Source organism: Antrostomus carolinensis, unplaced genomic scaffold (genome assembly GCF_000700745.2).
Source record: "Antrostomus carolinensis isolate BGI_N321 unplaced genomic scaffold, ASM70074v2 scaffold19577, whole genome shotgun sequence".
In the NCBI taxonomy this organism is placed as follows: domain Eukaryota; kingdom Metazoa; phylum Chordata; class Aves; order Caprimulgiformes; family Caprimulgidae; genus Antrostomus; species Antrostomus carolinensis.
Window position 1 is genome coordinate 4,233 of NW_010329711.1, and position 11,245 is coordinate 15,477.

An 11,245-nucleotide genomic window follows, 5' to 3' on the forward strand; every position below is an offset into this window, starting at 1 on the left:
TACCAAAATACTAAAATACTGACATCCCGCGTCTGTGCGAAAACACACATGGCAAATCAGAAAATGTGTGGTTTAAAATAATAATCATCTTTAAACATATTTGGCCTTGAGGGCTAACATCAGAATTCTGTGTTTTCTTTGCCATGGTCAACAACATAATAGAGAGTGAATGTTGTCCTGTTCTCTGAGTTCTGCTGTAGCAAATAATGGATACACCAAGGAGCAGAAGATTAAATATTTTGTGACAGGTATTTTCAAGATAAAAGACTGAGGTTAGGGAAGATTTTATTAGAAATGTGATCTAAATGCCATTTGAAATATTTTGAAAAGCTACTGATAAAAGAAGCAATAAGAAGGAGATGCAGTAATGCAGGCTTCTGTCATAATGTTTGGGATTAATTTTATGTATTTATTCATTATAATAAGTTCAAGTGCGAATGTTCCTGCTGTGGCATGGGTTGGTCTGTCCAGCTGAGGTTCCCAAGATCGTGTATGAGATAAATCAGTTGTGGAACTTGCCAGCCTTGGTTGGATGCCAACGGAGCAAACAACCTGACTGCAGTGGCATTCAGAAACATTTAAACTGAGGAGTTATCTCTGTTGTAAAGAATGGCCAGATTCTGGTCTGATAATAAAGCCAGAAGGATTTAAGCCAAAGTATGAACCTTGGAGAGCAGTGTAGGATGAAAGGTATGAATATGGATCATTTCGCTCTATGAAGTAGTTGCCAAGAACTTTCAATCAGATACTTCAGAATGAAATTAATGTTGTGATTTTTCTGTGGATGCGAAATGCAGACTATCAGAAACTGTTTTATAGTAGCACTCCTGAACAAACTGGAAACAAATGCTGTGATGAAATGTGGAACATGACTGAAATCCAGCAGTGGCGCAAAAACCAAGAAGTAGGCTTAAAATGTGTAGTAGAAAGTGTATGTACAATATCTATTCATCAGGTAAAGGCTTGGCTCCAAAGTGGTAGTGATAGTTGAGCTTTCAGAAACTCTTCAAGTAAGGATAGCAACTACAATTGCTTCACATGATTTATTTCTGCAGTCAAAATGTTTTAGATTTTCCCATACATGGGAAGTAATGACGTAATCCAGAGAACTAGTGCTATGCTGAAAGAAAGGACAGCAAAAGCTGCAAGAGACCCATCACAGACCTCTCAACACAGAAGTTTTGGAAAGTGGACAAGAAGGATTTGGTTTATTGGACAGGAAATTGTTTTATCTTTCTGTCTCCAAATTAAATGGGTAAGCTGCATTATATCTGCAGAAATACAAAACTTGCCTTTAATTCTAGACCTTTTACCTGTAATGGTCATTCTGATCTCTCTTCTGGAGAGATTCTTGATGTAGGTGTAGCAAAGAAATAGAAAGGGAATTAAGAACACTGTGAATAGTACTAATGCATTTTGGCAAGAGCATGTTAAAGCCCTAGCACAGGGAGAAACTTCAAATAATTTCCGAACCAGAAAGGCCACTTATTAGCAAGTGTTTGGATTTGTTTGGAGAGGATCTGGTGTTCCAAGTCTCTTGTGAGCTCAGGCCTTGTTTGAGTGTTTCTGGCATATGTCTGCCAGTTGTGCATGTGTTTTTTGCTTCAAGGTAATACATTGTTAGAATAATTAACATAATTGCATGTATGTGTTTACAGTCTGTGTGTAAAGTAGAGCAGAATTAGCACAGTATGGCCAGGATTACATTATAGACATAGTTACACTGATCAGATATGGGTATGTATAGTTCTTGATGAAAGCTGCAACTCTGTAAGTAAAATTCCATACTGCTGTTGAGTCAGTATTAACTACCTCTGAACTTTACCTTCCAGTTCTTTACTTCATGTTATGGGATGTGAGGTTGAATGTAATGGATGAAAGAAATCATACGTATTTTAACGTTACCTGTCCACATTAGAAAGGTACGTTATCAGTGCAATGTGTTGCTGTTTTTATAAACAACAGAAGACATGGCCAAACACGATAAAGATTATGATACTCTCCTAAATACACATATAGCTAGGCTTTCCTACTGTTGACAAGGCTTCATATATCACCAGTGTCACAATGCTGCTTTTTAGAATTATTCCAATGCACCAAGTGTGCTTCTGGCATCTAAATCCACCCGCTTGGGTGAACAGGTTTTAATGCCGTGATGGGCAAAGATAGCATGGTTTTAAGGGTCTAGGCAAAATTATTGTATCCTCTGTATTAAAAGTAGTTGCTGTCTGGTCTGATCTGAGCAACATTGTTTATTTCTGTAGAGGTGTAGCAGGGAACATTTTATTAATACTACAGTTTGATTCATTACTTATATTGATAACTTACTTTGTGGTGCCATCCCAGATTTAATTTTCCCTTCTCAGAATCTGCACAATCAGAAATTTTTGTGATATTCGCAGTGAAGCTTTAGGCAGTTGCGATGCTGTCATGACTACGTATGGGAATAAAGGCAGAATCATTGGCCACAGTGAAGAGGAAAGAAACAGATTATTGTGCTTTTATCTACTGCAGTGAGTATTAAGTAGAACCAGAGGATCCAGGTTCTGAAGGTATGTTGCAAAAAGTGGAGGTAGGATTCTGAAAAGAAGAAGCAGTGGGATTAAAGGAGGGGAGGGAAATTAAAGTAGGGTTGGACTAGTTGAAAAAGCAGCATAAGTAAGGAAGAAACTCTGCACCTAAGTGCTGAGTTATCTGAGACTGCATTTGCCTCTTCATCCCAAGCCAAGTAGAAGCCAGATGCACAGCTCTGGCACACCTGAGAGACAGAGAGACATAATTTCATTGGTGAGTAAAGACCTAGACTGAACTAGTATTCTGGCTGTATTGAATTGTCAAGTCCTGCTTTGCTGGAGAGGGGCTGTTCCCTTCAGGTGAACCATTTGGAACTCTTCAGGAGACAGAAATGTCTCAAGTGTGCATTTGAAAACATTTTTTTATTTTTTTAAATTTTGTTTTATTTTTTTTGCTTTTAGTCATTTGTTAAGCAACCGTTGAGGGCTGCCTTTACTGTTAATAATATTAAGTACTGGTGGTAAATCCAGTAGTTCCTACCATTTTAGGCACCAGTGTTCCTTTCTGCTTATCTGCAGAGGAGAAGCGATTATTTTCTGTTTGATTGGTCTCACCACAGTAGTATCTGTATTTTCTCTTCAGACAGAAATACAGAGTTTTAAAATAATTTGAATTGACTCAGATCTGTCTCCTTCCTTACCACCCACCTTCAGCAACAGGATTGGAATTGACAAAATTAAATTTATGCAGCAGTGGAAAAATAATATTTCTTCTAATTTTGAAGGAAATTAATTAATGGGGTGGAGTTCTGTCACAGAATCTTCTAGCCTTATCCTCAGCAGCAAGGGTTGATTGCAAAAGCTTTTCCTGAGGAGAAACACAGTGTCAAGTCCATCAGTTTTGTAAGTTTGCTTTCTGCAGCAGCAAGTAACTTTTACAGCTAAGAAATTATTTGTGTGCCGTTCTACAGTTCTTAACTGTACAAACTGGTATTGGCTATTGGCTTCATGAGAAGGCAAGAAATACTTGTTTCAGTTGATGAAAAAAGACTGAAACAATTAAGTTCTAAAACTTTATCAATTAGGAAAGAAAATGCATACCCCAAATTAGAAAAGATTAATATTAATTTCTTACAAAAATATTTGGTGGCAAATAAGTGTAAGTGCAACTGTAAGTACACTAATGTTTTTCACACAATTTTTAAAATATGCTTGATCTGTTTGTGCAAATGTATGTTATGTCTCCGTATAAACATTGTTATGTACTATATAAAGAAATTTTAATGTACTTATTTAAAAGTATTTTGTAGGTCAGCCTTGTCAGCTGACTGGTTAACTGAAATCACTGTCTATCTACTGCAAGATTAATTAAGTCTTTACTTCAGGTGCTTTTAAACCTAAAATTGTCTGCTTTGGATTAAAGTTTCCTTTTTTTAATAAAAAAAATTCCTAAGTCTTTTCTGAGACTAGTGATAAATTGTTAGAGAGTTTTGGTATAATTATTTTCAATTCTCTGTCAGCTACTACAATAATGGTTTTTTTCATGAGAGATAATGCTTTTGCACTTGCTGGATAGAGCTGGTTTGTAACAATTTTTTGCAAACCCACAATGCATTTTCTTCTAAAGGTAAATTCTGTTTTGATCCTGTAGTACTTTTTCATTATTTTAATATAGTGAAGAACAATCACAGTGTGCTGCGTGATAGTGAATATGTCTCTACACCTATTTTATATTTTAGGGTTTTTATACAAGATAATGTGAATAAGCATATTCAAGTTTTCAAGTCAAAGCTTTCTCTTCAAGTATTTTGTCTCATTCTGATTTAAAAATAGGAATAACCTTTGGTCTTAAAATTGATGAGAGAATGGAGAAGACTTATCAGAAGGCTGTCTTTACAGAAAAAAGCAGCAGCCATCTATTAGCTTTTTCAGTGCCAGCTGAAAGCCTGATTTGTAGGTAATAAAAATAGCTTTTGTGGATAAAGTTCTCTTACTCTGAATTTGTATTTAGGTGTGTCATCTTCCCTCTCTTTCCCCCCCTCAGTAATTCACCTGAGAAATGGCTTTAAGAAAACCCTTAAACAAAACAAAAGTGGTATTTAATAGTGACGCTTGTTGTTGATTACTTACTCTGTTCACTCCCTTTGGCAGAATTGGAAGGAATGGACTACTCCGTTATTTCTGACACACAAGAAAAGCATCTCTGAAATTGCAGCAGATGTGGAAGAAATGAATAATGAGAATATCACATAAATGATAGTGGCCTGGACAGTAAAGAGGAATCTGACATGCAGACTAACTGTATTTGGCTCATGATTGCTGTCAGCTGATGGACCTTCAAGTAATTAATAACATTATTTAAAATGTCTGCAAAATAATTTGCCTTATGTAAGAACCTGTTTTTTTAGTATGAAAATGTGTACAAAGCCGTTACAAGGATTGTCCAATTGTTATTGTCCAGTTAAAATATCTAGAGACCTTTCTCTGATAAGTCAAATCTTTTGCTTACTGAAAGCTATTTGTTCACAATCCAAAAGAAGTTTATTCAGCAGACTCCTTGGCTATGTGTTTTTTTCCCCTTTGTCAGTGAAAATGGTACTTGTTGGGTCACCAGACAGTCAATAGGGGACGATACTAGCTTAAGCTCGTTAGCTGTTATAGTGTGTGGTGCTTTTGTCCCCTTCCTTTCCCTACCCTCCCCCCAGTTTCCTCTTCTATAGATACAAAGTCATCTAGAAAAAGATAAGGGATTGCTTTTGCTTCTGTGAGATATGGTGGTCCAGCATGAGTGCACTTAATTTAACTACCAAATCTAATCATATGCTCAGCTCCTTCAGGACCTTACTCTTACAACTCTGATCAACCAGATCTTGTCTGTGATCTATCTCACTTCATTCTTTCATGTCCTGCCTTCTAGATCTCCTTGCATTAATTCTAAGCTTGCAGTACTGCTTGGTTATCAGTTGATGATAATTTTCTTTCCTCACCCCTTCCTTTTCTTTTCTACTCTATTGTCCTCACAAACAGCCTAGTCTTTTTTCTTGCTTATGGTATTGTGCTACCATAAATTTTAGATAGCAAAGGTCATGCAAAATTTAACTAGCTTTGATTTTGCCCCCATCTCTTGAAACCCTTTGTTATTCCCATATGTAGATTTGCTGGCTGCTTCCATTTAACAAGGCCCCACAAGGTAGCTTATTTTTTACAAGGAGGACTGAAATGCATGTTGACAATTTCCCTCCACTGGTTGTGCTAGAGATAGGTGGTGACTAAACTGGAAGTTGCTTTCTCTCTACAAGTCTCATCTTCCTAGTGTGACGATATTTGCTTATAGGTACTCACATCTGTTATCTTTACCCATTATTCTGCCTCTTACTTTAAGCCTCTTCTCATTTGGCTCCTTTAAATCTGTCTACAAACATAGTCCATTTTCCATATTCTATAATCTTTATCTACTGGTTCTGATAATCTTACTATCTCAAATTACTGCCTTTGTCTTCATCTTCCCATTTAGTATTGGCCGGGGTATATTGACTTCCTTTGACCAGTTACACTCCGGGATTTGTTATCTCTCTAGGCGCCAGAGATTTGAGGGGCCTTTTTCAGTGCTTTCAGCTGCTTTTAATGACTTGTATTAGTGAGAGTCATTAATCACTCACTGAAGTTCTAAAATGTGCATGCTGTGTATCTTCAGGCATAGTAAGCAAATCAAGGTAACCCCTAAAAGTTTAGGGTCATTCACTGCATGGTCTTACTGGTCTTCATATTGATTTCTTTATGCTATGTCTCTTCACTCAGTTATTTACTGGTCATTGTCCAGCCAAGGCCCTGAGCAGTTTGATCAGTGTTGGCCCTGATTTAAGCAGGGGATGTGGAATAGGTGATCTCAGGAAGTCCCTTCCTGCATAAGTTATTCTGTGACTCTGTGATGATTTTTATGTTTTGAAAATCTTAGGCTATTAATTTTTTTTAATGCATCCAGTGTTTTGATATTGAGTACACCAGTAATGTAGTCTAATTTGATTATTTTTTGCTTTTTTTGATTTGTCCTGGTCTGCCTCAAGCTTGATGGCTTTCTAGCTTAACGAATAAGTGATGAGAGTCAGAGTTATTGTTAAGCAGGACAAAAAAAAAATACTAGTAGAATTATGGATTAAAACAAATGGAGTTACAAAATGCAGATGTCTCAATCCAGAAACCCAGACCCTGGTACGCAACTAATGGAGCCGTATTAAAAAATGGGTTTCAAGTTAACCGTGTAGTTGAATGGACTGATGAACTCCTGATGGACAGGAGGAAGTCACCCAAGGCATTTTTGGTGCTGGTCCTCTTAAGCTGTGTTGGATGAGCAGCAGCCTGTCAGGCAGGGAGGTGGGGAGCTCTGGCTGGGTCAGGAAACCACTGGAGGGCGTCTGCAGCCGCAGAAAAGCTGCTCCCTTGTAGGTTTATTTTTGAGATAGAGGGGAATTTCAGGCCCAAATCAAATCTCTGTTGTGCATTCTGGTTTATTCTGTTAAGAATCTGTGGGAAGGAAGTACAGATTTTGCAATAATTCAGTGTTTTGGGGTTTTTCTAAGGAATTTTGCTGTAATCTCTGTAACCATAAGCGTCACATGTTCCGTAATGGGTTTGCCTTTTGCCTAGAGATTTATAGAATTTGTCATCGGTTGTTTCTTAAAATAAATATGATTTCAGTTGAATCTGCTGAATCACAGCTTGAAACATTGTCATTATTAATTGGGTTGAGAGTCTGTCTCATGCCCGTGTTTTCAGAGAAGATCTTATGAAAGTACAGAAGTTCTCTTTTGGTTTAGTGAGTTCTTTGTTCTGTTCTGGGGGAGGTTTGAGTTTTCTTTTACCTCTGACTCCTCTTCAGAAAGATTAATACAGTTAGCTGGTTTCCACTCATTTTGTCATATATTTTATTGGTAATTCAGTCTTCCTCTGGCTCAAGAAAGATTAGGACCTTTCCTAATCGCAGATTCACTTGGAGTTCAGGTATACTTGCTCTTCTTACCCTGTGTAATACCAGCTTTTCAGGCTGCTGTCTGTCCCTGGAGAATGGTTTTCATTTCTCAGATGAGTCTATATAGCTTGTATGGAAAGATACCCTTTTATCTTACAGGTACCTCAGAGAGCAGCATGTTACAGAGATGGGAGTATTTGCTAAGGAGTGATGGAGTTAGGATTTTTAGATAATTTTTTTTTCCGCATCTTTTTGTATGAAAAGGTTTCGTGTTGACCAGTTGCTTTTAGTTCAGGCTTGACACCCTTAAGAAGCTCTGCCCAGGCTAGGGTAATGCTCAGTTTACATTGCTACTTGCAAATATGCAAGTTTCAGGAATGTGCCAGTTGTAAGCATTGTAACTGTACATTAATAAACAAGGTGGTGAGATTCAGAACAGATTTCTTCCATAGCAACTGACAATTCAATAGTTATTCATCATGTTTTTTACTGCACTTTTTGGTAAGCATGTGAGACTACAGTTGATGAATTTTTGATTGGATGTGACAGTTCTTGGACTTAATCATATATGAAATTGGCTACCTTGAGCATGAATATGATGATTATTGTGCTGAGCTTTCATAATGTTCATGATGGTGTATTTCTCAATACCATGTGTACACTGGACCTAGTAATATGAAGAGTCTATGCTTATGTATTTTAAAAATGAAAACAATTAAGTTGCCTGGTCTAGAAGCACAGAGGAATCATTGTGCCACATTAATTTGTTTGCTATGATAGTATCACGTTGAAATGGGCAAGTTTAGCTTTTCAAAGTGTCAGAAAACCTATCTAGGGCAGATAATAGTGCAGTTTTAGCTTGTTGGATGTTTTGAAATTTCTGTATGAAAAACAGGTGTTGGAAGGTGTTATTCTTTTTATTTAAAAGCTGAAGCTCCAGCAGTTGCTTTGACCATTTACATGGTCAGCCAGCCTGAAGGATCAGCTGTTTCGCAGTGGGCTGGTGTTCACGATACCAAGTGCTCACCTTTTATTAATTCTCGTAGCCAGAATGCTTTGGGATACATCTGAAGACTGAGTGGTGTTGTTTCCTCAAAAGATGTGCTTTGGTGGAAGATTGTGGACTTGTTTGTAGAGTGACGAAGAGAAGCTTGTGATGCTGCTGTCCATGGTGTAGGTGCTACAGCCTGTGGGGTTTTTATGCTGGCACGACCTCTTAGAAATAAACTCATCTGGTTTACATTGTTATTAATGATATTATCTTAGGCCTAACTCTTACGTGTTTTAAAGAGTGCAATACCTTTGAGTAATTAGTGTGGGTAAGACTCATGCTGTAGATTGTTAACAGGTTGTTGAAAGCTGTGTGTGATTCTGCTCTCTGCTTTCATTTTAATAAAATTTATTATTCATCATTATATCTTTCTTGGACTTTTTCATAATGCATATTAAGTATTTTGGTTATGATGATTGTAAGCAATGCTTTTTTTTGGTAAAACATGAATGAAGTACATGAGTGTTATATTAGTGGAGACATACCTATCTGAATACTTGATAGCTTTTGACATTTCTGTATTATTAAAAATATTCTCTATCTTTTTGTCTTAATATAGCAGTGTAAGACTGGAAACATCTGGGCTGAATGGACTTTAGCATCAAAAGAAGTTCTCAACTCTTAACTCGAAAAATTAACTACATCAAAATGAAGCAGGTACCAGAGATCCTTGGAAATACCAATGGGAAAACTCAGAATTGTGAAGTGAATCGTGAGTGTTCTGTCTACTTGGGCAAAGCACAACTTTCTGCCACTCTACAAGAAGGTGTCATGCAAAAATATAATGGCCATGAGGCTCTTCCATTTATTCCAGCTGATAAATTGAAAGATCTAACCTCTCGTGTGTTTAATGGCGAGTCTGGGGCCCAAGATGCCAAGCTGCGCTTTGAACCCCAGGAAATAAAGGGAGTTGGAACACCGCCCAACACTACTCCTATCAAGAATGGCTCTCCAGAAATTAAGCTGAAAATCACTAAAACCTACATGAATGGAAAGCCTCTTTTTGAATCATCCATTTGTGGAGACAGTGGTGCAGATGTCTCTCAGTCAGAGGAAAACGACCAAAAGCCAGCAAACAAGGAGAGGAGAAACAGAAAAAGAAGCATAAAATATGACTCCTTACTTGAGCAGGGTCTTGTTGAAGCAGCGTTAGTATCAAAGACTTCAAGCCCCGCTGAAAAGAAGGTAGTACTTTTTTTACGTCCTTTCTTTTGTTAGGTTTGTTAATCATACAGAGATTTCATTTGTTCAGATGCTAATCTTCACTTCAGGTATCTCAATAGATGCTTCCCACAAACAGGTCACTTTCTGTGATCCTCTTTCTTTGTCTCAACAAAGGACAGATGCACTCTAGTTCTGGTCTGTGTTCCTTGCCTAGGCTAGGACTACCCCATGAATTCTGTTTCCATATAAGTAAAATAAGTCTCCAGAACAAATCAGGGCATGCGGTAGTATGGGATGTATGAAGCAGAAGCTTCATCCAGGCAAGCAGCCGAGACCTAGTGAGGATGTGTACCTGGGCAAGGGAGCCAGGGAGGCCTCTAAATTTAGAGGTGGCTTTTAACTGTTGGAGCATCAGGTATTATGGCTTCCTAATAGCCAGATATTTCAGAAGAAAAGCCCTATTTCTATATTCTTGGTTCTGAATTAAAGAAAAAAATTGTCACGTGAAAAGAGCTGGTTTTGCTTGCTATAACCTTAGTGAATTGTATTTGTTGAAAAGACCTAGATACTTGTATTAAATGTCATTGACTTTTGTGGTCAAGGTCATCTGTTTTTTGCTTCTTTTAAAAATGAGCAGAGATGAGAATTAGGCTCGTTTTGATTTGCTTTACCGAGTTGTAAATAACGCTGCTGGGAGCCCTTTTCCCCCTTTATTTAGTTTTTGTTGCTAGACTCCATTTAAAGGAATATGGTTTTCAATCATTTTATCTTGGAGGAGGAAACCTACATAGCAGGGATACTTCTTTGTGTGTTAAGTTTCTCAGTGAGTAATTCAGAATAGTGTTGTATAATAATGGTAAATGTTAATGAATGCTTTGACCAGTGAATAGGTCCTGCTTTTACACACCTTAAATGTGAAGTGCGTGTTACAGTTTTCTGTCTTCTTCAGGTTTACTAGTTAATGTTGATTCTTACCTTCTCCCAAGGTTGCACGTGCAGAGAAGAACCACACACATAGCTGCTGTATTAGTGATTTTATTTACCCTTATTTTAATTAAAAATACTTAATGAATTAGTTTATAGAACTGTGTGAACATTCTTCTCAGTGTCCAAAATATTTATCATTTATTTATGATATAAATATATTATTCATCCTAGAATGATCAATGCTGATGTTTTCCGGTATTTTCTTAAAGAGTTTGTTTTCTTTAATTTTGTTAAGGAGAATGTTTTAACAGTAATTGGCTCAGACTTTTCCAAATCACTACTCAGAGGTAAAAAGTATGGGCACAGTCAATAGTTGGAGTAATTTTTTTGTCCTGTTGTTAATGAGGTTAAGCTGGACTAAAAGGTGGTATATTTATTGGCATGAACAACTAGCATATTTGTGTAGTGCATTTTTTGTTTGTTTTGGGGGTTCTTTTTGGTTTTTTGGGTTTTTTTTAGGAAAGAGGAGGCAATATTTAATATGCCCATCTATACAGTTTATTCTGAGACCTTTCACATCGATTGTCAATTAAGGGTAACCTTTCATTTTTCCTGGTGAGCGGT

General features: G+C 37.2%; 1 protein-coding gene across 1 annotated transcript in view; it reads left to right on the forward strand.

Moving 5' to 3' along the window:
* Positions 1 to 9,085: 9,085 nt before the first annotated feature.
* The window catches only part of LOC104528628 (histone-lysine N-methyltransferase NSD2-like), a 35,848-nt gene continuing 33,688 nt past the window's right edge, over positions 9,086 to 11,245 (forward strand). The window contains exon 1 of the mRNA XM_010172685.2: positions 9,086 to 9,715. Within this exon, the coding sequence (XP_010170987.1) occupies positions 9,119 to 9,715 (597 nt within the window). The 5' untranslated portion in view covers positions 9,086 to 9,118. The remainder of the gene's footprint in view (positions 9,716 to 11,245) is intronic.